General features: G+C 39.4%; 1 protein-coding gene across 3 annotated transcripts; it reads right to left on the reverse strand.

The window, feature by feature from the left end:
• Positions 1-20: 20 nt before the first annotated feature.
• Positions 21-15,038, reverse strand: hcn5 (hyperpolarization activated cyclic nucleotide-gated potassium channel 5). Of its 3 annotated transcripts, XM_051403625.1 has the most exons (12): positions 14,844-15,038; positions 10,797-10,898; positions 9,042-9,341; positions 7,807-7,993; positions 7,083-7,187; positions 6,736-6,873; positions 4,970-5,131; positions 4,789-4,882; positions 4,534-4,661; positions 3,753-3,899; positions 3,322-3,559; positions 21-1,971 (listed from the first exon to the last, which is right to left on the reverse strand). In XM_051403625.1, the coding sequence occupies exons 3-12, from the start codon at positions 9,224-9,226 to the stop codon at positions 1,799-1,801; spliced, it is 1,557 nt and encodes a 518-aa protein (XP_051259585.1). In that variant the 5' UTR covers positions 9,227-9,341; positions 10,797-10,898; positions 14,844-15,038; the 3' UTR covers positions 21-1,798. The 3 variants fall into 3 exon arrangements, with proteins under 3 accessions (XP_051259585.1, XP_051259586.1, XP_051259584.1); XM_051403626.1 differs by lacking the exon at positions 10,797-10,898 and having other exon boundaries at positions 9,042-9,338; XM_051403624.1 differs by lacking the exon at positions 10,797-10,898.
• Positions 15,039-15,041: the final 3 nt, after the last annotated feature.

Genomic DNA, 15,041 nt, shown 5'->3' on the forward strand with positions numbered 1-15,041 from the left:
CTTCTGTTCTCACACAGATGTTTCATAATCATATTACAGTATCGGCTTTATTTTTGTTGCTTTCACAGTGGCATCAACATGTCTTATGTAATACTACTTCCAAATAAATGTCATTTTAGAGAAAAAGAAAAATGACATACATGAGTTGTTTTTTTCTTACCTTCCTTTAAAGTGAAATTCCAGTTTATTACAACTTGGGTCTTATCTAAGTCACCCTTAGAGAAACAGCTGCAGGGAGGGCAACGTCAGACAGTCGGCCTGACTTTGGTCCAGGATGAATATGTCAACAAATATTAGCTGAATCGCATTCAATCTGTACAGACATTCACAGTCCCCAGAGGATGAATTATTGACTTTGGTGATGGCCTGACTTTTTACCTAGCGCCATTACGAGGTGAATAAATACCTGCAAAATGTGACATTCCCGTCAGCCTCAGCTAGCATGCTAACACGCTAAACTGAGATGGTGAGCATGGTTATACCTGCTGAAACATCAACACGTTGTGAGCATGTTAGCATGCTGATATTAGCCTTTAGCTCAAAGCACCACTGTGCCTAAATACAGCCTCACAGAGCCGCAAACATGGGACTCAAAGCAGTTGCTGAGATCTCGGAACAGGGTGACGCAAATACCGTAGATCAAAGTTGAAGAGGTTGTTCTAAACTGTGATAGATGAGTGGCCATAATAATAACAGGAAAAGGCGGTTATGTTTTCAGTGCGGTTTGTGGGTTCTTCTGTCGGGAGGATTAGGGAAAAACTCCTGGCCTGATTTTTTATGAAACGTGGAGGGAGCATAGACCGAGGAAGAACCCATTCAATTTTGGAACAGATCCGAATCACGGGGCAGATACACTTATTATTTTCCACTTTCCTATAGCAAAATGAAATGATTTGTCTCTTGTTATTGAAGTAAATGGTGTAACACAACTAAACATACAAAAAAAAACCATAGAAGCCGCCTCAAACATCACTTTAGAAACAAATGCAGGTCCATAAAAAATATACTGGTCGCACTAGCTTCTCTGTCCTCTCCTCTGTTTGACTGGGGGCTCAGCAGTGGACCGCAGAAAGAGACTCTGGTGGAGACAGTGATTCAGGTGGAGTAAAGTACTTTTTTTACTCCATTTTTTACTCAGTTTGACCAAAAACAGTATTTTCACCTGCTTTGTCTGCAGTTGTTGTTGTTGTTGTTGTTGTTACCTGCAGGCAGTGAACCACAACAGCAGCACAGGGAGGAGGACAGAGCACTTTGGCAGAGGTCTCAGAGTGCCCTTCTTGTTAGGTAATCATTTTAAGGTTTGCCTTTTAAATTAATTTAGCTAAGTGAGTTTGTGTTTGTTGTTGCCGTGTTCACAGACCTCAGCAATTAACTGGTTGTTTTTATTGATAGGAATGATGGCCAGAACAACAAAAATGAAGCCCAAGTTGTATGAAACCTGAATTTCTCTTTATGGCTTTCTTGTTTTGTCACTGAGGTATGCATTGACTTTCCAAACAGCAATGCTAAATCACAATATCAACAAAGAAGCAGAGATCAAATGTTTGACCCGTATTAACTGTTAAGGTCTTTGTTTATTGCTGATAACTGATGGATCAGAAGACAGAATAATTCCCCATCGGAATGAAAATAGTCAATGCTCTAAAACGGTCCATCTCATCCATGATTGAGTGTCCAACTCGTCCACATGAGGAATTAGCCGTAGTCTTACTGTCCATCATATAAACACATAAAATGTCCTGGAAAGATCCATATCTCCTGTCCTTCTCATTCAGTATAAAGGTCCGAGTACGTGGTCTTACACAAGTCCAACATCATTGTTGAGCTGAATCATTTTTGCTAAGTCCTTCTTGACATCTGGGAAGCCCTCCAGCGTCTCGTGAAAGTCGTCCCAGGACAGAGAGAAGCACTGGCAGTCGGTCAGTGCCTTCACTGTGGCCAGATGTTTGCCTTTGGTCAGCATGCATGTCTCTGTTGTACACACAGAGGGAACCACAAAAGCGTGGTTAATGAGTGAGTAAACCCTAATGACAGGGATGAGATCTGACAATTAATCCTAAATTAAAATAACCAGACATAGCTGAGTTGTTTCGGGAAGCCTGCTTAGCTCTAAACGCTTCTGAGGTTTGCTGCCAAAAAGATTAGGACCTGTTCCCACTGAAAGCCTGAGAATTAAATAAATCCCCCAAATTGGAAAAGATAGATTCATTCAGTTTAGTTTGACAGTAATTTAAAAAACACTGCTTCTTGCTCACCCCCCCCCGCCCATCCCATTTCCTGTCAATGAAGCCCCCACTTTAAAAAGAAAGCGGCCTCCTGAGTATCATCATATGAGTGCAAAATCCACATAGAAATTGTTCCCCTCTTAAATCAGTATATTCCCAAAATCCCATATTGGTCGGGTTCTACTGTGGAATATCCAGACTATAACTGAGCGATTTTTAAATATAGAAAAGAGGTGGACATCTCAAAATCTGAACATAAAAACAAAAACTCTCTGCATGGTCAGAAACCAACAGAAGTAAGTGAAAACAATTACTTTGTAATTTGAGTGGACCGACCCTTTAAAAGTATTTTCCATAGCTCAATATAGTAGTTAATACACAAGAGTATGAGTATTAATCCAACAACCATAAACACACATAATGGTGAAAAGAAACACAGGGATGACAACTCCATCTGCTGAGGAAGACCATGAGATGGGTTTGAAAGCACAAAAAGCTACAAAGTGGACCATATTGTGGACTTTTTTTGGGGTCAAATGTATTCCTTCATTAAACCCCCAGTGATCTGATCTGAGAGCAGTTACCTGCAACATATATTTGATAGTATAACACATTATTGTGATATTGCTTAATACAAATTTCCCAAGTGCGTTTAAGAATACCACGGAGGCTGAAAATATAAAGACACATGAGCTTGTAGCACCTTTTATTGCTTCTGTTCATTCATTACATTATGTAACACTTAATCAGTGTTGTTGTGTACTTATTGTACTTTTGCTTTAGGTAGTACAGATGTTACTAAGAGTTAAGTTAAGTGACCTAATGAGTTCTATGAGCTAAGAATTGGATTTTGTCTTAGTTTGTTCTTATTTTTCTAGAGGTATAAACAATCTGCTTTCCAGTGAATTAGGCTGAAAACTTTGTGAGGGAAGTTGCAAAACACGTTCTTGTGTGTTACTTTCTGTAAAGTGAATCATTTGACATCTGCCATCTCCTCTTCCACTTCACATTTCCTGACTATCGCTGCCTGGAAATCACTTTTCAAATCACTGAATGATGTTCCCGATTTTCAATAATCAGAGTAAATCCAACTCACCGCCAAAATAGTCTCCATCACACAGTTCCCTCTCGTAGGAATCAGTCTCCATGAGGACTTGGCCGTGGTCTATGAAGAACATGCGGTTACCCGGGACGTTCTGTCGGATGATGGCGTCTCCCTCCAGGAAAACCTCGTACTCCAGTTTGAGGAGGACGGCGTTGATAAAGTTTTCGTCTCTGTTCTGAAACAATGGTACGTTTCTTAGCAGTCGGCTGCACATCACCATCAGGATTTGCTGGAAAATAAATACAAATATTATGTTATAAATTGAAGAACTATAAAGAGGGAAATATGAGATTATTATAAAACATGTTGCCTCAAAAGAAAAAGAAAAATCAACAAGAGGAACAAAGCCCCAAAGAAACAACTACTGTAACAGCATTAAGTTCCAAGCAGAACCTCTCAGTACTACAGAACCACAGCTGTACCTCTTTGAGCGCTGAGGACACGGTGTCCATGACGTCCTTCTCTTGAAACCACTTCCCTCCATAGCGAGCCTGGTAGTAGTTGTTGATACGAAGCTGCAGCTCTGGTGGGAGCTTCATGAAGGTTATATAGTGCTCCAAACGGCTCATCTGTGGAAAGCCAATATGTTTTCAGGATCCCCCCTCCCATCACATGATAGCCTACATGACACACAGCCTTACAGTGCAACCATCTACTCAAGCTGCATATTTAATGATGTATCATAGCTGCACAGTTCCACTTTCCACAACTGTGTGAATGCGAGGAGTAAAGGGAACGTTTGTATGTTGGTATTCAAAATTCTGATTAATGTTTACGAATGTCCAAGCCTGTCTTGGGTTAAAATAAGTGTCTTGCGAAAGTCACTTGACTTGCATAATGGCGCATTATGAAACAATAAACTTTAAATGTCTTCTTGTTTCACACATGACACAAACCCGAGTCTCCTGGTTGAAAACCTCCTACTGATGCAGACTGTCTTGCTCTTTACTACATTACCTGACACAGATAAGTTACATTAATGTTAATTAAGTGATGAAATATATTAATAGAAGCAAATACCACAAGAAAAATACGCATTTCTTTCCGTTGATTAAATTAAAGTAACTTAAAGATGCTAAAATAATATAAAGCTTGATGTAAAACCAATGTCAACTAATTTCTTATCTCCGTTTCACTGAGTAAAGGAACTTGTTTACTACTGAGCTGTATTTTCTGATGCAGGATAGTATCACCAATGAGGACCTTGCTCTTGTACTCTTTGGCTGCTGGGTCAATGTTGGCGATCATGGTTGTAGCGTTGGCCACGAGGACAGTGTACATCAGACACCCGGACACCATGCTGACCATGACGATCCACATTTCAACATAATCTGGAGAACAAGACACCGACACACCAAAATCGATTTAGTGCGAAATGGAATGTATTTATATCTGAGAGGTAATGTGATATATATGTGCTTTTTTTAGCGATGGACAAAGAAAATCTATAATTCTCACTTGTTGGTGCATCCATGGAGCCATAGGAGAGAGCAATCATCTGGGAGAGAGCTCGGAAAACTCCCCAGGAGTACTTCACAATCACTGTGGCATTCTGGAAGAAATGCTTTCATCATTAGTCACACTACTACTAAATATGGAGACTAAATTGATACATTTTTATTTGTCTAGTTAGTTTCACCATCAGGTTTTCTTTCCGGACCCAGCAGTCAGTGGGAAACTCCTCCAGCATGGGGACAAAGTACTGGATGCAGCCATTCCAGTGACACAGCAGGAAAATCATCATGAACAGAGACAAGATGCGGAAGAACAGGCGGACCACCTCCAAGTTTGCATTTGACACCTGTCAGGAAGAGATGGCAAGAAGGCATGTGACTTTGGCAAGCAAATCCTACACACTGCAGGACTTCCTGGTAGATTGCTTGGCTGAGATGTGTTCCATATTACAGCAGCATACTGGATTTAAGCCTGGTCTAGGATCAGCCATGTCCTCTTGGAAGCCTACATTATATATAAACAGTATATATCACCGGCACAGTGGTACATCAACAACATCAAAATATCTATGGCTAAGTAAATTCAACTCCCTCTAGGAATAGAGAACAACTTTAAAACAATGCAGTGATGATAACAGCCATGGGGATTCAGATTGAGCAACATTTGGACAGAGTTATGGATTTATAGATACTGTACAGACCTTCTTTATGACTTTAACTTGTGGTAAAAACGTTCATTCTGATATATTATAACCTGCATCTTATTTTCATATTTTTGATCATCATATCTATCATTTATGATAACTGGCTTCCTGTTCATCCATGTCTCTGTGTTTCCAGATCTAGGCAATTAACTTTGTGCGTACTGTGTACAATGTTATTATTATCATCAGGAATGATGGAGCTTTGAATTATCCTTTAAGAACAATGTTCTTGATCTGACCTAATCTAACAGCCTATTAAATAAAAGTACCAAACAGATTTACTGCACCCAACTACCACAAGAAAAGACAGAAAAGCTTGATGTATTTGCAAACAAATTGCAACATCAACACCTCCAAAATTCTGGTGATGCACATTAATACAACACCATCACCACCAGAGCAGGACAAAGGACATCAATGCAGGATTAGGGAATGCCAAAAACAACTCTGTAACATCTAAAAGCAAAAGCCATCTATGTGACAGCACCAAATAAACAGCCCATGTAGGTTATGTGGCATCTTTTGGTCTAGCAACATCACAACCAACAGCAAGAATATCATTACTGAAATAAGGCCAAGGCAACTGTGATGGCTAGACCATGTGATTCGGATGACGGCAGATCTCATCCCAAAGGCTGCACTGAGATGGAGAAAACCTGGAAGACATAAAATCACCTGGCACAGAACTGTGATGGACAAGCTAGCCAAGATTAACTTGACTTGGGGGGAAGGTCAACATGTTGCCAAGGACAGGGAATGATGTAGGGAGCTCACTGTGGCCTTACGTCCCACAAGGGTCAAAGAGGATTAGATTCCAGTAACCAAAACATACACCAGAAACCATTTACTTCAGCTACTAGTAGCCGTTTAAAGGCTTGGAGTTACACACAAATCCCAGACAACATACATAATGCAGTGTCAAGATTTGTTCCAAGATATATTGTTTCAATATGAGATTAACGGGCATCATAAAAGTAGGCTTGAGGTGTCCTGGATCTGTTGTTTGAGCCCAATCTTAGGGAACATGCATTATAAAAAGGCACATTCTGTTACAAATCAGAAAATTGCATTGTTGATCGTGAAGCAATGAGTGATCTCTTGTTTTACAAATGACATTGTCATTGTAAGTGTTCAAAGTCAAAGATTAGTCATCGGAGCCACGTCTGGTAAGGTATCTATCTGCAGGTAGGAGAAAGGTTGATTGAATTTCAAAGGTGAGCTTTGAAGACTGTCTGGTTTGAACTTACTTTCTCCACTTCGTTGAAGAACCTAACCAGTCTGGACACTCGAGCCAGCCTGATCAAACTGAGGATCCGCACAAACATCAGTATCCTCATCATCTTGTTGGTCTTGGAGGGGTTGTCATCGCTGTGGTATTGTAAATCCTGGGATAGTAAAATAGAGATGCTCAATTATAAATGGTACGTTTTTTGTTTGATTTATTTTATGTCATTAATCCAATTTTCGAATAATCTAATGTTTTTATTTTACTCCATTTTCCTCAGTAGTTATAACACCATCTCACTGCTTTGAGTGCTACATAAGTTTCTAATTATAGACTGACTGCAGCACACAACAGCCTGTTCATTATTACCGCAAACAACAGTATGTAGCCGATTGGGAAAGCAGCTATAACGTCCGGAATGAACCATGTCCTCAGGTAACTGACTCGGATCCGCTTGATATCCAGAATAGCTTCCTGCGAAGAGAACAGAGCAGCAGATTGAGCAGATGGATGAAGATGCTGTGCAGCATGTGCCACGATCACATGTATAATTTAACACTTGAACTGAACCAATATTTGGGGAGTTTGTCCAAAATTAAGCAAGATAGTGGTGTCAGATGAGATTAGCTGTGGGCTGAAAGAAAATCAACATTAATTTGACAGCGTCATTGAATTGTTGCTCAAGTACAGGCATAAATATTTCAAACAGGCAGTAACCGACTGAGAATAAATCTGGCAAAACCAGATGCTTGTGCGGTCCAGAGTAAACAGCACAGATGGGCCATTTGTGATTGGCAAGATAGAAGTTACAAAGCATAGGCAGATAAAAACAAACAGGATATAGTCTGCATAATACTTAATTGGAAATGTGTACTTCCCATTCATCCCATATATCATAATCCCTGTTATAAAATCAAACAGCAGGTACCAATTTTTCCCATGAACAGGAGCTGGGGGAAGGGAGGATTGTTAATCTAGCCTTTCGTGTATTGAGTAGATTACAGATGGGGGAGAGATGGATTGTATGTGCTTGTCTGCGCAGGGATTATAGTCTTCCAGATTGTGTCTGAAAATAGAGTACAGCCACTCTCACCTCGCCGTCCTCTGTAATGATGCCCATTCGGAAATTCAGAGCCACATCTATCAAGAACAGCGTGTCTGAAAACACGTTAAATCCTTCCCATGCCAGTCCGCTGTTCCCATCCAGAAATGCTATCTCCATGGGAATCCCAATCAGGTTCAGAAATGTGATGGCCATCATGCACATGATGTAGTAACTCCTACAGGAAAAGATCACAAAAACGTATGCGAGCATGTGTGACTTTTGAGTGAGCCTCAGATCTTGTTTTCCATGTAGGTTTGTAGTGGAAATTCTCAGTTCATTTGCCAGAAGGACTCATTAGACAGTCATGCTGCAGCCGGTAAGGCAAGCTGATTTATGCACACTAAATACTCTGATACTGTAACTGCACATCTTCTCAGCCAGGGTTCGATTGCCAGGCTCAAATAACTCTGCTCTCTGATCCCAATTGTTTCATTCCCTCTCTGTTTTCGCTCCATCTGATCACCTTACAAACTAATAATAGTAATACTGAGGGAATAATGCAAAACCAGTGGTCCTTGAAAACAAAACAGCTTTTTTCCTTCTAATCCTCCAGTATCATCTTAAGAATACTTTGATGTTTACATTTTATACAAACTGTAATTTTCTGTTTTTGTGGGTTTTCAAACATGCTCTCAGAAGTGCAACACAATTAATAATCATAGTCAATTATTGCATAGATGACTAACGCTTAAAACTAATTAGTAATGCAATGTGCAAGTCACATGGAGCGTGGCTGCAAATAAAGATCACCTATTTATCTTCTGAGTATATTCTCAATTAAACATTTAGTCTATAAAATGTCAGCTATTACTGAATAATGCCCAACACAATTCTTTACACTCAAGGTGATCAACAACATCAACTTGCTTGTTTTCTCTAAATAACACTCCAAAACCTTAAAAATTTGTTTTACTGCAGTAAGAGTAAGAAAAACAGCAAATTTGCAAACTTGAGAAGTTGGAACTAGAATATATTTGGCATTTTTTGATTATCAAAATAGTTTTTAGATTCAGTTTTTATCAATCAATTAATCCACTAATTGTTTTGTTTATAATATGGATAAAAATAAACAAGCTAATAATTCCTCCAGAGTCAAATAAAGCAAATAAGGGGCTGCAAAAACTTGCAGCAACTACACAACTTTCAAAGAAACTGTAAGACTAACTAGTGGAGGTGGTGTCTCAGTACAGGACTGGCCTGAATCTATCAAATATATTAAATACCTCATGAGGCTGAACGGGTGGATGACAAAGACTCCGCTCTGCAGCTGTCGCATGCACTCCTTCTCCACGGCCATCTCACTGCCGTACACGTACAGGGACTGCCTGTTCAGCTGCGGGAGAAGCAGAGCTCTCCATCCACAGGTGGCTTTGGTGCATCCCACGGTGGGACCTTTTAGTTTCTCCATGGCCCGACCTTGTTCCCCCTCTTATCAGCCGAATGCGCAGGCCATCCTCCCTCTGCTGCTGCTGCTGCTGCTGCTACTGCTGCTGCTGCTGCTGCTGCTGCTGCTGCTGCTTCTTCTGCTTAGGAAAAGTGGAGTCTGACTCTACCAGTCCTGACCTCCCCTCTTGGTCACAAGGTAATTTTCCATCAAGTCTCCCAACCTCAGGGCTTATTGAAGCTGTGTGGAGCGAGGCGAGTGGATACCCGCCTTTCTGCTCCCTCCCTCCCTCTACGTCTGCCTCTCTCTATTTCTGCCCCCACCGCACCCCTCCACTTCTTTTCTTTTTGTCCCAGCTCATCAACTATTCAGTATCTGTGTCTCATCCCCACATGAATCAAGCCATGTCAAGAGGGTAAGGTCCAGCTCACATTAATACTGAAGACAATGGCATGTGTGTGCATGTGCGTGTGTGTGTGGAGGGGATCACAATTATTGTCATGTGAACTAGACATCTGGCAGTATGTGCAGGGACAAGTTCGGTCTGGGCCATCTCTACCTGGGATGTAATTAAACACTGTACTGTGTTACCTGATGCTGTACATATGCTCACAGCTCTGAGCCAGCCCCGGAGTTGTTTGTTTGCATATTTCAAAACAGTAACAGAACAACACAGAAGCTGAAATATTTCATTTCAAGGGTTACAGAGTAGAGGATTGGGATTTTATTCAGCTGGATCTTGAAGGTTGGCACGATCGCAGCAAAGTTTAAAAAATGAACAACAGAAATGATATTACAGGATGTAGCAGCACAGTGGGATTAACTGATGGGTCATGTCAGTGAGTGAGGTGAATTACTGGCAGTTTAATGCATGAGATGTGTCTAATAATGTGAGGGACATTTTATGAGATTACTGTTTTTTGTTCATCTTTGGACAATTTCCCCTGTGTCGTTTGCAGTAGAGATGAACAGGAAACACTATAAGTGGTTGCATGCAGGAAAGAGGACATTTTTTTCTCTTATATATAGATCAGTGCCACTGGCAGGGTGGTGTCTTGTAGTTCAGAGTTTTAGGTCGATTAACTGGAGAAGATGTGTTTTGTTTTGTTTCAGTGCTGTCATAAAGAAAGTCTCTTAATTAGGTACCTTAGGCAGAAGCTACCACATACCACACCGCAGCGCTCCCTCTTAAAGGCCCAGTGTGTAACATTTAGGAGGATCTATTGGCAGAATATTCATAGGTATCTTTTCATTTGTGCATAATGACCTGGAAATAAGAATAGGGTAGTTCATGTTTTTTGCAGTTCGTCTTTCGCACTTGGAAGGGGAGGGCGAAGCAAAGGAGTTGCAATAGGCAACTTCACCGCTAGATGTCACTAAAGCCTACACATTGGACCTTTAAGGTCATTTGCTATCCATTGCTACAGTGCCATCTAATCAAAGTTTGGTTCGTTTTTCCATTGTTTTGTGTGTTGGTATGTGACACGTTCTCTCTTCCGACAAAGGACAAGGTTTATTGTAATGGATTACATGGGAGAATATTCACTTTTGCATAGCTAATGCAGATCAAAGAAAAATAAACAAAAGTGCTTACACTGCTGCTTTCCTAGACACCGCTGTAGGCTTTGTGCACACAGGAGTTGGTCGATGGTCAGGACTGTAGCCCTACACCTCTCCTCCTAAAGGGGGCAGATTTCTACAGGGAGAACCAAGACAGCTACAACTGAGAGTGAATTAAAGGGTGTTTCAATGCCACTTGTATATTTTGCATTGTTTTCTGAACCACACTATATTGATTCAATCCTGTGAAAACTGAGAACAGCAGCAATGTGTGTTTAAAATGGAGGTGCATATCTATAACACAGTGCAGAGCAAACGAACAATATGCTTACTTGCTCATTTATCTAGCACACAGCTGGCCCTCAAACTAGAATAAATGACTCAATGCCTCTGCTTACGCACTGCTTTCCTGTGCTGACGCACTGTAGACCCAATAGGCATGTAAAAACAAACACATATACCTTCAGTATTGTAGGACAGAAAATGAACATTTTTCACATTACAAATCTCCCAGGCCACTGTAGTGTTTATTCTAGCCACCAGCAACTATATTTACAGCACAGAATACAGTATCTGCCAAAGTCACTGAAACAGCAACAATTCTGTGTTTCAATACAGCTCTTTTTTGAATTATACATACAAAGTATAAGCACCTTTACCTGATATTTCACAGGAACACACAGCATTGCAAGCCACTGATTAGTCAATTAACAAATAATTTAATACATTTTGCTAATAAATTACGAATTGATGTCATTTATCAAATAAAAAAGTAAAATACCTCAAAATGAGGATTTGCTGATTTTCTGTTTTATATCATTATAAACTGAATTTCTTTGGGTTTTGGACATGGAGCACATTGATTTGTCACTTTAGAGAATAAATAATTCACCTGAAAAAATAATGGATATTTAAACAATACTGAAATACTTCAGTTTTGATTAATTTGCAGCCCTATCACAGTGATCTTATCATCCTAGTGTATTACCCAGATGAAAAGTTGAACAATATTACTGTGGTACTGCTTGCAAACAACATAAGGGAAAGCTAGAAGTGGCAGTAGTTTCACACTCATGGATTATGGGATACTGACACAACATCATTTATAGTTCTTCTCCACTGACTTAAGGCTACAACTAACGATTATTTTCATTATGAATTAATCCGTCTATTACTTTCTCAATTAACTGATTAGTTGTTTAGTTAATAAATGTCAGAAAATGCTGAAAAATGTTGATCACTATTTCTCAAAGGCTCAAATGTCTTTTCCACCAACCCAAACACATTCAGTTTTCTGTCGCGGAGAACTAAAGAAACCAGAAAATATTCACATTTGAGAAGCTGAAATCAGAGAATTTTGATTTTTTTTTCTTACATGCTTATTATGTGTTTTTATGTGAAATCTTATTAAATGAAGTAACTAGTAACAATAGCACCATTAGGTATACACCAGAGGTATAAAAATATACCTGAAAATTCTGCTGAAGCCCAAGAGAGAGAGAAATTCACTCCCAGTTCATCCGGCAGTTTAAAAAAGGTTTATCTGAATTTTTATATTATGATACATGAATAATGGTGCAGTAGCAGCAACTTCATCACATTTGAACAGCGTAGTGATGAATTTTCATTGTATTAATTTTTTATAGGTCAGGAAAAATGTGTGGCTGTGTGTGTGTGTGTGTACTGGCTGGATAGGAGTGGAAGTGAGCTAGATGCATTAGAAACACCAGAGCTGAGGGTTTCATTCTTTATGCAAATCTACGCTTGCTACCAGGGGTGTAAGAAAATATCAAAAAATATCGTATCACGATTTTGTGATATTGTATCGATGCCAGAAAAAGACTTTTGTTTTTTGTGTTTGAACCCTCAACTGCTAGATAGCAGTGTTGTAAACATAAAGTGAGGGCTATGATGTTGGGTGTTACAGGGACTGTGATAAATGTGAGACACTTCCCTCTGGCAGGAGGCTGCGGTCCATCAGGACCAAAACCTCTCGCCACAAAAACAGTTTCTTCCTATCAGCAGCTGGCCTCATTAACCAGGCCCAGTACCCCCTTTGTCACTGACTCTTATACCCTCCCTGTATATACAGTATGCATTACATTAATGCACTCCAGTCTTCTGCACTGTTTTCTTTTCCTATCTTTATTTATTTATATTTTGAAAGTACTTTTCTGTGTGATTTTTGTGTGATTTGTATATTTGTATATTTTATGCACCAATTGCACCAGGACACATTCATCGTAGGTAAAAAAAAAAACCTACTTGGCAATAAACCCAATTCTGATTCTGATTCTGAATACAAATGCAGATCCCACTGTGATCCCACTCCCAACTTTTTTTATTCCAATTTTATGGATATGATGATGTTTTCTTTATACTATGACAGTTTTCTTGAACACAAGATTTAAAAATAATAATAAAATAATATATCTCAATATACTGAATCATAACCTCTGTATATGATATCGATCTGTATCGTATCACATCACCAGATGTTATACTGAGCAATGTATGTTCTGTAGATCCTAACCTGCCAGGAGTGCAATGTCTCTCTTGAAGCTGTCCTAAGACACAGATTGAACTCATGTAAAACCTAAATATAATCTTTTAATATATTTTTTGTTTGTTATATTTGTATCGATTTATATGGAATTACTCTGCAATTCCTTTGAGGTAATGATAATGTGTTATCTGCCACGGGAACTTTCCATCACTGTCTATATTCCTCACAGTGGTCTTCATCTCATCACCATCACTGTTTACATTTATGATGTCTTATTTATTCTCCTGTACAGCACTTTGGTCAACTTTGGTTGTTTTTAAAGTACCAATAAAGTTGGATTGGATTGGATTGGATAATAGTATTGTGTACTGTCACCTTTTTTGTTTTGTTACTGTATGTATTCTAACTTATATATAACTTGCTACCACTTTAAAAAAAAAAAACTTATTTGCTAACTAATTAGGAAATAAAGATTATCTGCCTATTATCTGTCTTCACTTTGAAAGAGAAAAAAGGGTCAAAAAAGAGTTTCACATAAAATAAAATGAACAAACCTCACTTAAGTTACCAGGTTTCAGCTAACTTTATTTAATTTTAGCTAGCTGTTAATTTGCCTTTGAGTCAATAATTTTGTTTGTTTTCAAGGTCAAAAACAAACTTTTATAACGTTACTCAACAAAAAACCCCATTTTGTCCAGTCTAGAATTATATAACTTATAATGATAATGCATTTAAAAAGCTTACTGTACATACACAGAGCCTCTGGTCTGTTGTGCTAACATGTTAGCTTTCTTCATCCCGCGTTTGCTACAAAACACTACATATCCCAGAAGCCTCTCCGTTCTCTTTTGTAATCACGTGAGTTTGTATAAAAAGCCCACACGTGAGCTTGGCCTCACCGCGTTGGTTTCATTTTGAAGGTGAAGCGTCCTTAAGTTTGTCCCGCTAGCCTCCGTACAAGTAAGTTACATAACATCTGTTAGCAGCTGCTTTAGTCAGCAGGTGTGTGAAGTAGTACTAATGTTATTACTTTATGTTCATTTAATCGTGTCGTTGTCCGCTATGAGACAAATGGCGGTAATGTTTGTGAACGTCTCCGTCGGCAACGTTATTACTGTTCGCCATGTTAGCTGGCGAGCGTTATGCAATGTGTCCAAACTGTTAGCTAAAGCGAGGTAGCCACAGTTCAGCCGGACACATGGTGGTTGTGTTTGGGTTTATTCCGCCGCTTTAACCTGCCACAGACTTTAAAGTGTTTGGAAAATAAATCCTCGTCCTGTCAATGATCTGTGCTGCGTGTCGATTAGTTGATGCTATCATCTTAGCTAACGTTACATCAGTCCTGCCCAGTTCAATGTCACTGTGGTTATAATGCAAGTAATGGAGTGAAAGGCAGAGTCACTGATGATGAAGGTAATCCTAGTTACAGCTCTACAATGACAGACCGGAAAGGGGTTGCTAATAACATTAAAGATGCCCTCTGTTCCTGTTAGCTGACAGTTTGCACACAACGACCCTGAAACTTTAGCAAACCACATGGGGTCATTCATTTATTTACAACCGTGCTTTCCTTACCGGTCACCTTGTCATCTGTGGAAAAGGTCCTTTTTTCTGCATCCCAACTTCCATGAAAAGTGGGCTAATCCAATGAGCTAATTATGTTCTGGATATACAAATCTAAGTGAAAATGCACTTAACTAATGTGAAAGTGGCGTTCTGTATCTTTAGTCTGCTAGTCAGGAGAACTAAAACGTGTTAATTTCTCTAGTTCAG

This window comes from Dicentrarchus labrax, unplaced genomic scaffold, assembly GCF_905237075.1.
Source record: "Dicentrarchus labrax unplaced genomic scaffold, dlabrax2021, whole genome shotgun sequence".
NCBI lineage: Eukaryota > Metazoa > Chordata > Actinopteri > Moronidae > Dicentrarchus > Dicentrarchus labrax.